The sequence below is a fragment of the Rhinoderma darwinii genome, chromosome 3 (assembly GCF_050947455.1).
Source record: "Rhinoderma darwinii isolate aRhiDar2 chromosome 3, aRhiDar2.hap1, whole genome shotgun sequence".
NCBI classification, from domain to species: domain Eukaryota; kingdom Metazoa; phylum Chordata; class Amphibia; order Anura; family Rhinodermatidae; genus Rhinoderma; species Rhinoderma darwinii.
The window spans coordinates 375,472,626-375,492,578 of NC_134689.1; the positions used below are offsets into that span (position 1 = coordinate 375,472,626).

Here is a 19,953-nt window from a genome sequence, read left to right on the forward strand (position 1 = left end):
GTAGGTCTGCCACCGGCAGTGCCTTTGTGGATTCAGGGTCTTCTGCTAATATTATGTCTGTGGAATTTGCTATGTCTCTAGCTATGCCATTGATTGATTTGCCTAAACCTGTCCCGGTAGTGGGTATCGACTCCACTCCTCTTGCTAATGGTTATTTTACACAGCATACCCCTGTTTTTGAACTCCTTGTTGGCTCCATGCATTTGGAGCAGTGCTCTGTACTGGTGATGCAGGGATTATAGTCCGATTTGGTTTTAGGCCTTCCCTGGTTGCAGATGCATAATCCCACGTTTAACTGGAATACTGGGGATCTTACCAAATGGGGTAATGAATGCATGACGTCATGTTTTTCTGTTAATTTTATCTCTCTCCCTGAGGAGGTGAACACTCTACCTCAGTTTATTCAGGACTTCGCTGATGTTTTTTCTAAAAAGGCCTCCGAAGTGTTACCTCCTCATAGAAAATTCTATTGCGCAATCGATTTGGTACCAGGAGCTAAGCTCCCTAAGGGTAGGATATTTAATCTCTCTTGTCCCGAACGTGAAGCCATGAGAGAGTATATCCAGGAATGCCTGGCCAAGGGTTACATTCGCCGCTCTACTTCTCCGGTAGGTGCTGGCTTCTTCTTCGTAGGGAAGAAGGATGGTGGTCTTAGGCCGTGCATTGACTACCGAAACTTGAATAAGGTCACTGTAAGGAACCAGTATCCCCTTCCTTTGATTCCTGATCTCTTCAATCAGGTTCAGGGGGCCCAATGGTTCTCTAAGTTTGATCTACGGGGGGCTTATAACCTTATTCGCATCAAAGAGGGGGATAAGTGGAAGACTGCGTTTAACACGCCCGAAGGTCATTTCGATTACCTCGTCATGCCCTTTGGGTTTTTCTAATTCTCCCGCGGTCTTCCAGAATTTCATAAATGAGATTTTAAGAGACTACCTGGGGGTATTTCTTGTAGTGTACCTTGATGACATAGTTGTGTTTTCCAAGGACTGGTGCTCCCACATTGAGCATGTCAGGGAGGTGCTCCAGGCCCTTCGGGAAAACAAACTGTTTGCTAAAACCGAAAAATGTGTGTTTGGGGTGCAGGAGATACCATTTTTGGGTCAAATCCTCACTCCTCATGAATTCCGCATGGACCCTGCCAAGGTTCAGGCTGTGGCTGAATGGGTCCAACCTGCCTCCCCGAAGGCGTTACAGTGCTTCCTGGGGTTTGCTAATTATTCCAGGAGATTTTTTGCTAACTTTTCGGTCATCGCTAAGCCTCTTACGGATCTTACTCGCAAAGGTGCTGACCTCCTCCACTGGCCTCCAGAGGCGGTCCAGGCTTTTGAGGTCCTTAAGAAGTGCTTTATCTCGGCCCCTGTGCTGATTCAGCCTAACCAAATGGAGCCATTCATTGTGGAGGTTGACGCATCCGAGGTGGGAGTGGGTGCTGTCTTGTCCCAGGGTACCAGGTCCCTCACCCATCTCCGTCCCTGTGCCTACTTCTCCAGTAAGTTCTCGCCCACTGAGAGTAACTATGATATTGGCAACCGCAAACTCTTAGCCATTAAATGGGCATTTGAAGAGTGGTGCCACTTCCTGGAGGGGGCTAGGCACCAGGTAACGGTCCTTACCGACCACAGGAATCCGGTTTTCCTAGAATCTGCCCGGAGGCTAAACCCGAGACAAGCTCGATGGGCGTTGTTTTTTACTAGATTCAACTTTTTGGTCATCTATAGGGCTGGGTCTAAGAATATTAAGGCTGATGCACTGTCGCGTAGCTTCATGGCCAGCCCTTCTTCGGAGGAAGATCCTGCTTGTGTTTTGCCTCCAGGTATAATCATTTCCTCTGTTGATTCTGACTTAGTCTCCGAAATTGCGGCTGATTAAGTTTCAGCTCCCGGGAACCTTCCTGAGAACAAGCTGTTTGTTCCTCTGCAATTCCGGTTAAGGGTACTCAGGGAAAATCAAGATTCTGCTCTATCTGGCCATGCAGGCATTCTGGGTACCAAGAACGTCATTGCCAGAAACTATTGGTGGCCTGGGTTGCTTAAAGACGTTAAGGCCTACGTCGCCGCTTGTGAAATTTGTGCTAGGTCCAAGACTCCCAGGTCCCGACCCGTGGGCTTACTATGTTCTTTGCCAATTCCCCAGAGACTTTGGACCCATATCTCCATGGATTTTATCACCGATTTGCCTCCATCTCAAGGCAAGTCGGTGGTGTGGGTTGTAGTAGACCATTTCAGTAAGATGTGCCACTTTGTGCCCCTCAAGAAACTACCCAATGCTAAGACGTTAGCTACCGTGTTTGTCAAACACATCCTGCGTCTCCATGGGGTTCCTGTCAATATTGTTTCTGACAGAGGGGTACAAATTCTTTCCTTGTTTTGGAGAGCCTTCTGTAAAAAGTTGGAGATTGATCTGTCCTTCTCCTCGGCCTTCCATCCTGAAACTAATGGCCAAACTGAGAGGACTAATCAGTCTCTAGAACAATATTTAAGGTATTTTATTTCTGACTGTCAATATGATTGGGTCTCCTTCATTCCCCTCGCCGAATTTTCCCTTAATAACCGCGTCAGTAACTCGTCAGGGGTCTCCCCCTTTTTCTGTAATTTTGGGTTTAATCCACTGTTCTCCTCCGTTTCACCTGGTAGTTCCAACAATCCCGAGGTAGATGTCGTTCATCAGGAACTGTGCACAGTCTGGGCCCAGGTTCAGAAGAACCTAGAGGCGTCCCAGAGCATACAAAAGACTCAGGCAGATAGAAGACGTTCTGCTAACCCCTTGTTTGTGGTCGGGATCTGGTGTGGTTATCTTCTAAAAATTGGCGCCTTAAAGTCCCGTCCATAAAATTTGCTCCCCGATATATAGGGCCGTACAAGGTCATTGAAGTCCTTAACCCTGTCTCCTTCCGACTGGAGTTACCCCCGTCTTTTCGAGTACACGACGTGTTTCATGCCTCCCTCCTTAAACGCTGCTCCCCGTCCTTGGCACCCTCGAGGAGACCTCCGGTCCTTGTTCTCACCCCTGAAGGGGTAGAATTCGAGGTGGCCAAGATTGTGGACAGCAGGATTGTCAAGGCTCCCTCCAGTACCTGGTCCATTGGAGAGGATACGGGCCTGAGGAGAGGACTTGGGTACCCGCCCGGCATGTTCACCCTGGGGTATTGCTCAGGAGGTTCCATCTTCGCTTCCCCAATAAGCCAGGTCCACATAGAAAGGGTCCAGTGGCCCCTCTTAAAAGGGGGGGTACTGTAAAGGATCTGCCAGACACAGCTTCTGTGTCGACGCCCGTGGATAATCAGTCTGCACCTGCTCCTAAGTCTGAGAGAGTGACACGATCTTCTACCAGTCAGGCTGGGAGGCTGAGGAGTGGGAGAGCCTATCACAGCCTAGCCAGACGGAGCTAGCTCCCGCCCTCTGTCTATTTATACCTGCATTTCCTGCTCCTCCAGTGCCTGTGATTCTTTCCTGTTTCCTGGCTCTGCTGCTGCTGCTATTATTATTATTGACCTTGCTTCATTTTGACCCTGGCTTTACTGACTACGCTCCTGCTTTGCGATTTGTACCTTGTACTCTCCTGGTTTGACTCGACTCGTTCACTTCTCTTGTTGCTCACTGTGTTGCCATGGGCAACTGCCCCATTTCCCTTAGCTTCTGTGTACCCTTGTCTGTTTGTCTGTCATGTACTTATTGAGCATAGGGACCATCGCCCAGTTGTACGCCGTCGCCTAGGACGGGCCGTTGCAAGTAGGCAGGGACTGAGTGGCGGGTAGATTAGGGCTCACCTGTCTGTCTCCCTACCCCGTCATTACACCTACATGTTCAGACCTTGGCTTTTTAGCATTTATATACTTGAAGAATTTTTGGGGATCTATTTTGCTATCATTGGCCACCTGCCTTTCATTTTCTATTTTTGCTGATTTTATTACCTTTTTACAGATTTTATTAAAGAGGCTCTGTCACCACATTATAAGTGCCCTATCTTCTACATAATGAGATTGGCGCTGTAATGTAGGTGACAGTAGTGCTTTTTATTTCGAAAAATGCTTTATGCTAATTAATTTCTTAATGCCCAACTGGGGGTGTTTTACTTTTTGGCCAAGTGGGCGTTGTGGAGAGAAGTGTATGACTCTGAGCAATCATTGACCAATCAGCGTCATACACTTCTCTCCATTCATTTACACAGCAGCATCGTGTTCTTACTAGAACACGATGTGCAGCCACATACACACACATTAACGTTACTGCAGTGTCCTGACAGTGAATATACATTACCTCCAGCCAAGACGTGATGTGTATTTAGAATCCTGACACTTCTGAATCTTTTCTGTGAGAATAATAATAAAGGCCCCCAGGTCTGCCTGTAGTGAATGCCTGCTAGTTCATGCCTCTGGCATGACCTAGCAGATGCCTGTCCATTTTACACGGACAGGCATAATACATTGCAATACAGAAGTATTGCAGTTTATTATAAATGCGATCGGATAATTGCATAGTGAAGTGCCCTAGTGGGACTAGTAAAAAAGTTTCATAAAAAGTTTCCTAAAAAGTTTCATAAAAAGTGGAAAAAAAAATGAAAAACCCACTTTTTCCCCTTACATAGTTACATAGTTTGTACGGTTGAAAAAAGACACATGTCCATCAAGTTCAACCAAGGGATGGGAAAGGGGAAGTAAAAAATTTCTACACATAGGAGCTAATATTTTTTTGTTCTAGGAAATTATCTAAGCCTTTTTTAAAGCCATCTACTGTCCCTGCTGTGACGGCTCCTGCGGTGACTATTCCATAGATTCACAATTCTCACAGTAAAGAAGGCCCTGCTGTGACGGCTCCTGCGGTGACTATTCCATAGATTCACGGTTCTCACAGTAAAGAAGGCTTGTCACCTCTGCAGGTTGAACCTTTTTTTTCTCCAGACGGAGGGAGTGCCCCCTTGTTTTTTAGGGGGTTTTACATGGAACAGGATTTAACCATATTTTTTGTATGGGCCATTCATATATTTATATAAGTTAATCATGTCCCCCCTTAGTCGTCTTTTCTCAAGGCTAAATAGGTTTAGTTCTTTTAATCTTTCCTCATAACTTAGATTCTCCATGCCCCTTATTAGCTTCGTTGCTCTTCTTTGTATTTTTTCCAACTCCCGGGCAACCTTTCTATGAACTGGAGCCCAGAACTCAACTTCATATTCTAGATGAGGCCTCACTAATGCTTTGTAAAGTGGTAATATTACATCCCTGTCCCGCGAGTTCATGCCTCTTTTAATACACGACAATATCCTGCTGGCCTTTGAAGCAGCTGATTGACACTGCATGCTGTTATTTAGTTTATGATTTACAAGTACACCCAGATCCTTCTCAACAAGTGACTCCCCCAGTGTAGCTCCCCCTAGGACATATGATGCATGCAGGTTGTTGGTACCCAGATGCATAACTTTACATTTATCTACATTAAACTTCATTTGCCAAGTGGATGCCCAAACACTTAGTGTGTTCAAATCAGCTTGCAATTCACAAACATCTTCCATAGACTGAACTATATTACATAGCTTGGTGTCATCTGCAAAAATAGTAATAGTGCTATTAATCCCATCTACAGTGAAGGAAATAAGTATTTGATCCCTTGCTGATTTTGTAAGTTTGCCCACTGTCAAAGACATGAACAGTCTACAATTTTTAGGCTAGGTTAATTTTACCAGTGAGAGATAGATTATATAAAAAAAAAAAAGAAAGTCACATAGTCAAAATTTACACATATTTGGTATCGCCGCGTCCGTAACGACCCCGACTATAAAGTTATTATATCATTTAACCCGCATGGTGAACTTCGTAAAAAATAATATTAAAAAACATGCAAAAATTGCTGTTTTCTTTGAAATATGGAGACACAAAAACAAATAATTTTGAAAAAAAGTGTTTTTACTGCGTAAAAGTAGTAAAATATACAAAATCTACATAAATTTGGTATCGTTGCAATCACAACAACCTGCTGAATAAAGTTATTGTGTTATTTATACAACACGGCGTAAATTTAGGACGCAAAAAAGTGTGGCGAAATTGCAGGTTTGTTTTCAATTCCCCCCCAAAATAAAGTTAATAAAAGTTAATCAATAAATTCTATGTACCCCAAAAAGGTGCTATTGAAAATTACAACTTGTACCGAAAAAAAAGACAAGACCTTATGTAGTGTCGATGCAAAAAGAAAAAAGTTATAGCTCTTTGAATGAGACGATGGAAAAACGTAAAAAATGGCTTGGTCATTAAGGTCTAAAATAGGCTGGTCATTAAGGGGTTAATATGTAGATAATGACTAAATGGAATCATTTTACAGTACCCTCTCGTGGCCATAACTATAAAGTACACTCTAAAATGTATGTTTTTGAAATTTCAGTCTGAAATAGGATATTCCTGACACATAACATAGCACGAGTCCTACGTTTATACTTTTTATTTGGCCAATTTAAAGCTTGACAGATGAAATTATGTGCATCTACATTGTCATAGACTTGCGAAAATTAGGCTGTGGTGGCACATACTTTGTTTTTTGTCTTTTTTTTTTTAAATTGAACCCTGACCTTTATTTCCTTTTTTTAGAGCACTGATTTTCTTGGTCAAGACTTCTGCCTGTCATCACCATATGGGAGTTTTGCAGTTTTCTTAATCATTTCATAGTGATAACGTCTGCAGTTTTTCAATTTATTGTGTTTCAATTAATTACTGTTTCAAGATCTCTGTATGCTGTCAGTGAATTGAAACTTTTCTCATTTACATTCAGAAACTGAAAACCTGTCTTGGTCATATGCTGCACACTGGTGCACTGTTCATTACAATGTATCAGAGATCTCTATTCTAATAAGCTCATCAGGACCAGATCTGAACTAATTTTTAGTCTCTGGGTGTAAGCAAGGTTTTCTTTCAATGACAGCAAGCAGAGATCTTGAAAATGGTGAGCCGGTAATACACATGGTATATTAGAAAGCTACAGAACTTTTCATTATACAGTGGCTAGCGGTTATTTAGATAAAAGCAGAAAAGCAAAAATAAAACATCTGAGGGAGAGAATATTCTTATTCAGAGAGGAAAGGGAAATGTTTGGGCAGCAATTATTATTAGTTTATACTCCACATCTCTCATTGCTGCTGCTGTTTTGGCTCACATCATAGTATGAGTATTAGGTGCTTGTACGTGTGAGTATAACATTTAATATATGCAGGTGAACCCTGGGGGAACCTCAGGCAAAATGAGATTGTGAGACCTGTTGGGGACAGGCAGTGATGTGCATGATGACAATTTCTGTAAAGCGCTACACAATATGTTGTAACAAGAAATAAATTATATAAAGGAGAATACAGATAACTTTTATTAATGAAGATTTTAAAGTGACAGAAGACAGAACAAAAAAAACAGATCCAAACACACACTTTCCCTACAACAACCCCCCCCCCCATTTCTCCATTGTAACGGAGGAAGAATACATATTATATACAGTTAAAGGGAACCGGTCACCAGTATTTCACATATTAAACCAGCAATACCTGGTGGTAGAGGGTGAAAAATCATTTCTATATAACTATATAAATTGTTGTGCAGGTTATTACGGCCGCACCAATACTGAATGTGTGAATATTTTATGTATTGAGATTTATTTTAATGTTTATTGTAAAAAATATGAATGTGTATTTTTTTAAATTTAACATTACTTTATGTTTTTACTTTATTTTTTAAACTGTAATGCACTGGCACATATCTATATACAGATAGTACACAGGCATATATCTCTATTACAGTACATTAGCCTGTGTACTGATAGTACACAGGCAGTGGTTAGGACATACCTAAGTATGCCCTAACAACTGGAAATATGGTAGGACAGCCCAGGGGGCCTTCAATGGACCCTGGGCTGTCTGCCCATATATGGTATGTCCCTCAATCTCGTCACAGGAATTCCCTGTGACGCGATCCAATGGGCATCCCCCCTTCTCATTTTCCCTGAATGCTGCAGTCCGCTGTGATCGCAGCATTCAGGGGAATAACGGCGGAGATGAGAGGTTTCTCTGATCTCCGCAGTTATAGAGCGGCTGTGTAATACAACCATTGTCCCGCTCCTGACAGGAAGTGCGTGCGCGGTCAGCTCGAGGTGATGCGGCCGGCGCTGCAGTAATGAGCGGCGGTTCAGGCACTGAAGACAGAACATGGGGGTGTTTTACAGCGCTGGCCGCATCACCTCATGCTGACCGCGCGCACTTGTCAGGAGTGGGGCAATGACTGTATTACACAGCCGCAGCCCCGCACTCATACATTCATGTGTTACAATACTGAGCTGTGCGGCCACGCAGCAAGTATCGAAATACATGAAATAACGTTATCGAACCGTTTGGGGATGCAGCGTATCGAAACAGTATCGAAGTTTCGATGCATCGGGCATCCCTAATATAACCTAGAATTGTCTTCGAGGTCGGCTCTGTAGCTTTACTATTCAGCTTTTTAGTGTTCCCACACCGTATGCTAATGAGCATTAAAGAGGCTCTGTCACCAGATTTTGCAACCCCTATCTCCTATTGCAGCAGATCGGCGCTGCAATGTAGATAAGAGTAACGTTTTTTGTTTTTTTTAAAAACAAGCATTTTTGGCCAAGTTATGACCATTTTTATATTTATGCAAATGAGGCTTTCTAAAGTACAACTGGGCGTGTATTGTGTGTGTTATATCTGGGCGTTTTTACTTGTTTTACTAGCTGGGCGTTGTGAATAGAAGTGTATGATGCTGACGAATCAGCATTATCCACTTCTCTTCGTTACCACCCAGCTTCTGGCAGTGCACAGACACAGCGTGTTCTCGAGAGATCACGCTGTGACGTCACTCACTTCCTGCCCCAGGTCCTGCATCGTGTCGGACGAGCGAGGACACATCGGCACCAGGCGACAGAGGCTACATCGACTTACCTGCAAACGCCGATGCTGCTGCAGAATCAAATGTAGCCTCTGGTGCCGATGTGAACTTTTGATAGCAGCGGCCAGTGAGGGATAAGTAAAGTTCAATAGGTGAATTGCTGGTGACAGGTTCCCTTTAATAGAAAAACATATATTCTACACTCTTCTCTACCCACAGTATTAAAAAAAATGAATGTCCCATGAAACGGTCTCTTATTAACGGTCCTGTAGGAAACCCTGGTGTACCAACCAAGGCCTCTCTAACAGTAAATTCCTCTAATCTTATTAACAAATTTATTTTGCCTACAGAATCTAGAAGGGTTGGTGACTCTGTACAAAGCCAATGAGAGACAACTAACATCACTGCCTTAGAGAAGATTTTAAAGGGGTTGTCTCATTTTGTTCGTTGATGGCAAATCGCTAGGATCTGCCATCGATGTCTGATCGGCAGGGGCCTGACTCATGTGAACCTACAGTAGCAATATGCCATATGTGACTGTCATGAGACAATTATTTAAGGCTAGCTACCTCTTCAGAACATCAAAAGGGACATCCATATGATTAAAATTGTATAAATACTTTATTCAATTCTCATGTTAAAAATATAAATGTTTACATATCATGAAAATAAACATTTAATACAGAATATATCAAAGGACAATGGTATCAACAATTAGCAACGCTTAATATATTATACTGGACTAAGAAAATCATGTATGATGATATCTGTATAACATGTAGCAGGCTTTATAGTGATAGTTTAGGTCTGTGTCAGAATGCTAGCAAGTTTTGAATGTTACTCAACGCTGAACAACCAACCATGTGTTTGCTTGGAAAAAAGCAAAGTCCCTGCATAGACAAAAAGGAACACTCAATGAACCTCAGGGATAAATATATCCCTATTATAGTGGTATGCCCTCATACATTGTGCATAGTTTGCTGATTAAATGTATTTTATATAAATATAACAGCATCCATATAGTACAACTTACTTGTCCTTAGATGATATTTGTTTAGAGCGTGTGCTGCGGCAGCAGAGTTCAGTCGTAGCCGGGAGACAAGCAGAGATCAGGGCAGACAAAAAACGTGGTCAAATGACAAGCCGGATGAAAGCCAAACAGGAGATGATCCATATAACTTTGCAGAGTTCAGAAACCACAAGAGCCTTATTGCTCAGGTTCAAAGTCATGGGGAAAGAGTCTTGAAATAGCCAGTGATGAAAGAACATTGGCTAGAGGAGCAGATGATTTGGCGCGCAATGGCCCTTTGAGAACCTGGAGTAGGCACGCGCATGTGTCCATAGTAGAGGAGAGCAGCAGCAGTGGTGAGGAGATAGGACACTTATAATGTGGTGACAGAGCCTCTTTAACATTAGCATTAAACCCACAAAAAGAGAGCTGAAGAAATGTCACACTAGGTGACATTTAGACAGCAGAATCGCGTTCTTACTAGAACATGACCTGCAGCCACGTACACAGCGATTCTGCTTGATTAACGTTAATCCAGTGTCCTGATAATGAATACACATGACCATCCAGCCTGGACGTCATGTGTATTCAGAATCCTGACACTTCTGAATCTTTTCTGTGAGATTTACAGCAACGGAAACGAAATCTCGTTTACCTCCATAATCTCGCGAGATTTCGTTTCCTTTGCCGGAATCTCACAGAAAAGATTTAGAAGTGTCAGGATTCTGAGTACATATGACGTCCAGGCTGGATGGTCATGTGTATTCATTATCAGGACACTGGATTAACGTTAATCAAGCAGAATCGCTGTGTATGTGGCTGCAGGTCATGTTCTAGTAAGAACGCGATTCTGCTGTCTAAATGAATGGAGAGGAGTGCATGATGCCGATTGGTCAGAGTCATACACTCCTCTGTACAACGCCCACTTGGTCGAAAGTAAAAATACGCCCACTTGGGCATTAAGACACACATTAGCATAAACCAAAATCGCTCCTAACGTTGTGAAAAAAGATCGTTTTTTAAAATAAAAAGCACTGCTGTCACCTACATTACAGCGCCCATCTCCTTATATAGGAGATACAGCACTTATAATGTGGTGACAGAGTCTCTTTAAGCATACTGACCACCACCTATCCACAAAGCACTGGTCCAGATTTGATACTGCAATAACTAGCACCACTGTCTTGTGGATATTGAACAATTTCTTTTAGGTAATTATGAATTAGGACAATGTTTTCTTTGTGGTTTTCTTGATGTCTGCCAAAGTTTTTCTTAGGTTTTGTTCGGTGGACACTTTTCTGGATGTGCTATTAAGAAACATCTTGAGCTCAACTCTTGGTTGCTTTCAACCAGACACTGTCATGTGAGATAAACCTGTAGATATTCCAAAATCAAAAAAGTAATCATAGTATTCATTTTCTTTTTTTTTTCGTTTATCTGACAAGAGACACCTTTTTAATAGCCTTTTTCTTGAAGAAGTTTGCGTTTTGGTTCAGATGCTATAAAGGTTCATCGGCCTCAACAGCAGCACCATTTCTTGCAAGCATACTTTAATTTACTTTCGCAGGTAAGATCATTCCACTTTCCTGACTTGGATTCAGCACAATGCTCGACATGAATGTTATTTGGCTCTCCATCATGCCAGTTGCTGGAGAAAAAAAAGGTAATATTTAATATATTTTCTGAGGAAAAAGTAACTTATATCTTACAAGCTATATACCAAACTCAAAAAAGGATTTACCAGAAAGGCAGCATGTATTAGATTGGACTGGAACCTTAAAGGGAATGTGTTGCCAGCAAAACATGTTGTTTTTTTTTAAATTAAACAGTTAGTGTATAGGTGATTAAACATTGTTCTAATTTTTTATTTTTTTTCACGAGTCAGGAAATATTATAAATTGGATTCTAATTTATAATATTTCCCATTGCTGGTCACTAGATGGAGCCATTCCCAAAATTGCAGCATTGCATGTGGTAAAGCAACCACATTGCTTTATGCTGCAAAATTGGGTAAAAATCCCTCGCTCTAGTGAGCTCTCAGAATCCCCCCTCCTTTATCCTGGCTAGTGCCGGGATAAATGAGGGGTTTGAACGGTCTAACCTCCTACACTGTGTGTCGCCATTTTTTGAGCTAACACACAGTGTAGAAGGTTAACATACAGTAGTAAACACACACTGAAACACGAACATACATAGAAATCACTTACCTGCTCCAGTCGCCGCCGCTCCCTCCGGTCCATCCGCTCCGTCTGCTGCCGCTGCTCCAGGTGCACATGTCCGGAAGCCGCGACCGGAAGTAGTAATCTTACTGTCCGGCCGCGACTTCCGGTCCACAGGAAAATGGCGCCGGACGACGCGCATTTCAAATTAAACTGTGTGGGAGCGGCGCATGCGCCGTTCCCACACAGCGGCGTACACGAAAGTCGATGGAACGGGCCCCGTTCGCAGTCCCTATGGGACTGGAGCTGCCGTATTCCATGTCTGTATGTGTCGTTAATCGACACATACAGAAATGGAGAAAAAAAATGGCAGCCCCCATAGGGAAGAAAAAGTGTAAAAATAAAAAAAAGCAACACACAAATTAATCCAAACGTTTTTAATAAAGCACTAACATCTTTAACATATTAAAAAAATTTTTGTGGTGACACTGTTTCTTTAAAGATCACTTTAATGGAACATCTACCCTCACATTCCTATTCCTATAGACCACCGTGGTGTATGGCCAGAGGCGTAGCTAGGGGTTTAGCACAGGGGGAGGGGGGGGTGAAACCTATCTGAGTGGGCCCCAACCCAGTTGGCCCCCCCCAATGCATTTTTACAACTGCAGAAGCGCAACCTAATCCTAGTGGTTATCATTGTGAATGAGCAGGAGTGCTGTACTGTATACGCTGCTATATTATCCATGATGAATAACAGTTTGAGAGAAGTATAAAAGGCCGTCTTAAGTACATTACACATGTATAGCCTCGTTTAAATGCTATCTACTACATTATGCAAAACTGTACAAAAGAAGGGGACTATTACATTAGGAATGATTAACAGGAGAAGGCACAGCAGCCATCTCAATATCTGAGACACATCCTAATCTGTAGAAGTTTAATAGCCGACTATAATACCAGGTCAGCCGTATATCAAAAGGAGATATACATCCAAACCAACTTGATACTTGAAAGCAGTAGACTAGCCAAATATAAGCAAGGAGAACATCGGCTCTAATCCATCACATAAACCTTATCATATACAAATCCCAGACGTAGAGCAGGTGAGCGGTTAGAAGTACATTCACAATTAGGCCTACATCATGCAACTATTCCAGCCATCATTCCTGTATATAACCCCCATCATCCCTGTATATATCAACCATCATCCCTGTATTTACCAGACATCATTCCTGTATATAACCTCCATCATCCCTGTATATACCAGCCAGGCTGGTCTCTAAAGTCCGCCGCAGTGGCGTAACTACCGCTATAGCAGCCGTAGCGTCTGCTACGGGGCCCGCAGCATGAGCCAGAGGCTCCGGTAGCAGCTGCTATGGCTGCTACAGCGCGACGCCACTGAAGGGGTTGTTCCTACAAAAGACATGCATCCCCTATCCACATGCATCCCCTATCTGCCAGTGATCACACATGTACCCCCTATCCTGTGGATAGGGGATACATCTCTTTTGTAGGACAAACTATAGGCCGTTTTTTTGGGGGGCCTATATGGCGTTATCTACAGGGGCGGGGTCTGTATGGCGTTATCTACAGGGTGGTCTGTATGGTGTTATCTACAGGGGGGTCTGTATGGCGTTATCTACAGGGGGGTTCTGTATGTTATCTACAGGGCAGGGTTTGTATGGCGTTATCTACAGGGGGGGTGTCTGTATGGCGTTATCTACAGGGGGGTCTGTATGGCGTTATCTACAGGGGGGTTCTGTATGGTGTTATCTACAGGGGGGGTTTGTATGGCGTTATCTACAGGGGGGTCTGTATGGCGTTATCTACAGGGGGTGTCTGTATGGCGTTATCTACAGGGGGGGTCTGTATGGTGTTATCTACAGGGGGTCTGTATGGCGTTATCTACAGGGGGGATTTGGGGCTGTAAGACGTTATCTACAGGGGAGCTGTATGGCATTATCTACAGGGGGGCTGTACGGCGTTATCTACAGGGGGGCTGCATGGCGTTATCTACAGGGGGGCTGTATGGTGTTATCTACAGGGGAGGCTGTATGGCGTTATCTACAGGGGGCTGTAAGGCATTATCTACAGGGGGCTGTGTATGGCGCTATCTACAGGGGGCTGTGTATGGTGCTATCTATAAGGGGGTGCTGTGTGGTGGAATCTATAGAGAGGCACTATCTACAAGGGGGGGAGTTGTGTGATACCCAGCGGAGGGGGGGGGGGGCCCAGTCAAAAGTTTGCTATGGGGCTCAGTCTTTCCTAGTTACGCCACTGGTCCGCCGTATAGACTAATTACGGCAGCACTTCAGAGAGTGTGCACGCGTGATCGCGCGCACACAGCCCTGTGCCCTGGCTGTTGCTAACGGCACTGGGCAGAGTGTCAGGGGCCAATCTTTTGGTCCCTGAACATGTGATCGCTGTGACAACCAATCACAGAGATCACATGCACTTCAATGTAAAATATAGTATTCACGCAATCGCGTGCACACAGCCCTGTGCCCATGCTGTTACTAACAGCTCTGGGCACTGGGCAAAGTATCAGAGACCAATCTGATGGTCCCTGAACATGTGATCCCTGTGAAAACCTATCACAGCGATCACATTTGTTTTATTTTGACATTTCTGTCAGCAAATCTCTTGCCTCTTTTCTTCTCCTCACACATTGTTTCAGTGTGAGGAGAAGAAGAGACTTAGAGAGAATTGCTGCGACAAGAATACTGTGAAGAAGAAAAAAAATACAGTGTTACACTTTAAAACATTCTCTGTATAGATAGATTTCTATCTATCTATACAATCTATCCATTTATCTTTTGTTCTATCTATCTACCTTTCTATCTTTACTAAAATATTAGAATAGGCAGGTAGGGAATATATGATTATATATATATATATATATATATATATCTCAATAGCGGTTAAAAATGTTTGTTAGCAGTAGTTTCGATATATATATATATATATATATATATATACCAGTTAGTTTGTGTATGTATGTATATATTTATATATATATTCATATATATATATATATTTAGATACATCTATATATATATATATATATATATATATATATATATATATATGTGTAATCTGTTATTAAAAAAAAATTTCTTTAGCGCTGAGGAGGCATACGCCATGCTGTGGTCAGAGATGGCGCCAGAGATTAAACCTGTTTTAGGCAGTGACGATTATAGTGTCACCTCAGGTTCATCTTCAGGAGACGTTATCCCCGACGTAGTAGAAACAGCGGAACATGGAAGCACAGGGACAAGTAGCGCTGTAGCATGGGACAGCCTGGTCCCTCCAGTTCAGGCTCTTGTATGGGCAAATGCTCCATCTTTTGGGCCTAGAATCCACGGATTTACTGCCACTCCTGGCATAACTGTGGACAATACAAATTTTGTCCAAATGGATTACTTCCATTTATTTATTACAGACGACCTCCTAAATATCTTTGTCCACAAAACTGATTTATATGCCGCTCAGTATATAAGGCAGAAACCTTCATCCACCAATGCCAGAGATTGAACGTCCACGAACTTGCAGGAATTTAAAAAAAAAATTGGGGCTCACCCTAAATATGGGTATTGTTAAAAAGCCCACCATTAGGTCTTACTGGTCAACAAGACCCGCCCAAACCACCCCAGTGTATTCTGCAGTAATGCCCAGGTCTCGTTATGAGACAATAATGAGGTTCCTCCACTTCAACGACAATGCACGTACCGATGCAAACCGTGATCAGTTGTTCAAAATAAGACCGCTAATAAATTCCCTCAATAATTTATTTCTGCAACTCTACACCCCTGAGCAGAATGTAAGTGTGGACGAATCCCTCCTCAACTTTCATGGCAGACTTAGCTTTCGCCAATATCTACCTTCCAAAAGGGCAAGATATGGTGTTAAGCTTTATAAACTGTGCGAAAGCGGGTCAGGATATACCACCGCCTTCAGGATTTATGAAGGGCGGGACCGCTCAATAAATGTTCCTGGATGCCCCCCTGATCTTTCCACCAGCAGTAAGATCGTGTGGGAGATAATGCAGCCTCTGCTTCACAAGGGGTACCACCTGTACTGCGACAATTTTTATTCCAGTGTGCCCCTGTTTAGGCATTTGCATGCTGCAAGGACTGGGGCATGTGGTACCATGCGCAAAAACCGAATTGGTTTTCCGCAGCAATATGTGGGATAGTGCATGGTAAAGGGGGACTCCTGTGCTTATGCATCTGAAGAATTGCTGGCGGTCAAGTACAGGGATGCAAAGATGTGTATGTGCTAAATACAATACATACCGCAGGAACAGTGGCAGTGAGGGAAAGAGGGGCAACATCGGACAAGCACAAACCAGTGAACGTGTCCGAATATAACAAGTACATGGGGGGGTGGATTTAAGCGACCAGGTTTTACAGCCCCATTTAGTGAAACGCAAAACAAAAACCTGGTACAAAAAAGTGGCCATTTATCTTTTACAGGTGTCAATCCACAACTCATTTGTGCTCTATAAAAAAACAGAGGCAGAGACACATACCTGGATTTCCAGGAGAAAATTATTGAGGGCCTCATTTTTGATGTTCAGGACACCAGAGAATGCCCCCAGTCTGAGGATGTCACGCGACTGACTGAAAGACACTTCATCACTCGCATTCCCGCAACACCAACTAGAAGCAACCCCCAGAAAAAGTGCCATGTCTGCAGAAAAGACGGGCACCGCAAAGATTCCCGATATTTCTTTCCCTCATAACGAGGACTGTGCATTCACCCATGTTTTAAAAAATACCACACTGTTCTGAATTATTAGATTTCAGTTAATTAGTTGAAAATATATTTGCCCTACATTACATTTTTATTTTTCCACTGATTTTACACCAAAGGTGAGGGAGGGAATGGGTGGGGTGTGGATGTCATGTTTGCATATTTTCTAAAGTTCATCTGCTGGATAGCCCCATTTGCATAAACCTGTAATTTCTTATTTTAGGAAACCAAAAAAAAAAATTCCCATTATACCCCTAGATGAATATTTTGGGATTTCTGCTTCAAGAGCAGATATTTTGGAAGAGTTTTAGAAACTCTGTTGAGTTTTGAAAAATCAGCTTTGAAAAAAGGTGATTTGTGAAATAAGCTTCTTCTATCGTCCGCCCTCCTACTTCTCTATGTGATAAATAAGGCACACATATTTGGTATCCCCATGCACCGGAGAAGTGGCAGAATGTGAAAGGAGATGAATTTTGTCCGTGGTCCATACTGTGTGTGAAAAATGCTAGCATAGACTGACGCATTTGCCCAAAAAAATTCAAATTTTATTTTGTTCCATCTTATTCAAAAAACTTTCAGAAGAAAACTGGACTGTCTAAAAATATGATAAACCCCTTGAAGAAAACCTTGTGGGGTCTACTTGTGTGAATGAAGTCATTTACGGGGTGTTTCTAATGTTTCAGCAGCATTACGCCCCCCAGAAACCCATATGCGGCTATAAAATCAAATGCTAAATTCCTGGACCGAAAAGGCCAAAAAGCCTCCTTTTATGCCAAGCCCTGGCACATGCCCGCACAGTGAATAAAGCACATATTTGGTATCCCCATGTACGGGAGAAGTGGAAAAATGTGAAAGGAGATTAATTTTGTCCGTGGGCTATACTGTGTGTGAAAAATGCTAGCATAAACGCATTTGCTAAATTCTTGCATTTTCTGCATTTTTGCATCGTTAGAGAAAGAAATAAAAATGATATATACTGACAAATGTCATTAAAGCAAAGCCCTATCTGTCCTTTAAAAAGAGTGTAAAATTCAAAGATGAACTTTATTCACCTGCAGAGTTATAGTCATCTAAAGAAGCGCATAGCAAAATTGTGACATTTTCTTTGGTCATTTAGCTGTAAAACAGCCTAGTCCTTAACCGGTTAGAGCAGCCATTATCCATGTATAATTTCAGAACGGGATACATCGGGGAGGGGTGCTTGCTCACCCTCTCCTCGCAGGCAGGCTTCTTCTGTTCCTGGCGGTCAGCGTTAGAAGCGTGCACTATCAGGCGTGCCTAGCGTTCACGCATGTCTGCTAGCTTGAATGACTGTGTGGCCACGTACAGTCATGGTGAGAGCGACAGGAGCGGTGAGGGAAGAGCGGAGCGGCGGGAGAACAGCGGAGGGCGCCACCATCGCAGTGAGTGGGCCCGGAGCCACTGCCCCCACGCTAGCTACGCTACTGTGTATGGCTGTTGCCACATACATCTATTCCCCTCTGCGACCGTCTAAACTGATGGGATATCCAGTTAAGGAACCTCACTGATCAAATATTTATGGCATAATGTATTAACACTTGTAGGGACTGTTCCAATGTATTAATCTTAAAGACTATGTACACGTTTGAAATTGTTTATTTTTTATTTTTATGAAAATGTCCATCAGTGTGATTGGTGCAACTTTCTAAATACTTTTTATTAAAAATTATTTTTACTTTTTGAGATACAGCTGCTTTGTATCCTGTATACAGAGCAGCTGTATCTAGCGCTGAGACCTAAATCAGTCATGTCAGTGGCACTGACGAGTTCAGTGTCACCGGGTCCTGTGTGTATCAGACACGCAGGATTTAGCTGTTACCGATCACATCTAAGTTCATAACTTAGATGTTATTGATAACAGGTGGATCCTGCATGTCAGAGGCATGACACTGAACCTGCAAAGTAGCAGCTGACAAAAACAATAGTCAATAACAGTCTGTAGAAGAAAAGTACCTGGATAGATGATTTGGCAAACACTCGGCGTGGCAGACACTAGGCATAACAGACACTTGGCGTAGCAACACGTGGCGTAGCATACACTTGGCACAGATGACACTTGGCACAGATGATACTTGGCACAGATGATACTTGGCACAGAAGACGCTAGACACACTAGATTACGCACTGGAACAACACAAATATTGGATATGGGATACAGGAAACGGGAACACTGGATACACGATACAACTAAGGGACCATTTGCAAAGACTAACATGGGCAGACACAACAACGTTCAAGCAAGGAGAGGAGGGCAGATCCCATTTTAAAGTCCAGGATGTATAAGGAATTGGCCAGGGAACTTTGCCGTGGTGCGCGCGCTGGCCCTTTAAGGCTGGGAAAGAGCGCACGTGCTCAACCCTACAGGATTCAGTAGGGAAGCTGCAGCCGCGTGTGCTGGCATCTCTGGGGAGGGAGACGCCGGCATGATGAGAGTGTCCTGCGGTCGTTGCTGCTGGTAAGTAGGATGTGTTGGGAGTCAACGACCGCGGGCACAACAGTACCCCCCCTTATGCCCCCTCTTCTTAGGTCCAGAGCGTAAGAGGAACTTCTTGATGAGAGCTGGGGCATCGATGTTCTCTTCAGGCTTCCAAGACCTCTACTCAGGACCAAAGCCATTCCAGTCCACTAAATAGAAAGTTTTTCCTCCTACTCTCTTGAAGTCCAGGATTTCCTTTACCTCAAAAATGTCAGAAGAACCGCTTGGAGCGACCGCAGAACCAGAGGATAGGTAACAGGTCAGAACCACAGGCTTTAGGGGAGACACATGGAACAATTTGGGGATTTTGAGAGTAGGAGGCAGCCAAAGCTTATAGGACACAGGGTTTATTTATTGTAACACCTCGAATGGGCCGAGGAACCTGGGAAGGGAGCTTCAGACGAAGGTTCCTTACAGAGAGCCAGACCTTGACTCTGGGGAGAAACTGAGGAGGAACCTTTCTCTTCTTATTGGCATATGCTTTCATGTGATCAACTGCCTGAAGAATCGCAGACTTGGTTTGCTGCCAGATGTGAAGAAAAGTCCCAAATGAAGAATTGGCTGCAGGCACTTGAGACACAGTTGGCAATGGAAGAGGAACTTGTGGGTGCTGACTGTATACAATATAGAACGGAGAGGAAGCAGTAGACTTCTTTGTATGAGA

General features: G+C 43.2%; 1 protein-coding gene across 1 annotated transcript in view; it reads right to left on the bottom strand.

Moving 5' to 3' along the window:
- Window positions 1-10,786: 10,786 nt before the first annotated feature.
- Window positions 10,787-19,953, bottom strand: part of LOC142748290 (perlucin-like protein) — a 55,304-nt gene continuing 46,137 nt past the window's right edge. The window contains exon 7 of the mRNA XM_075855390.1: window positions 10,787-11,526. Within this exon, the coding sequence (XP_075711505.1) occupies window positions 11,397-11,526 (130 nt within the window). The 3' untranslated portion in view covers window positions 10,787-11,396. The remainder of the gene's footprint in view (window positions 11,527-19,953) is intronic.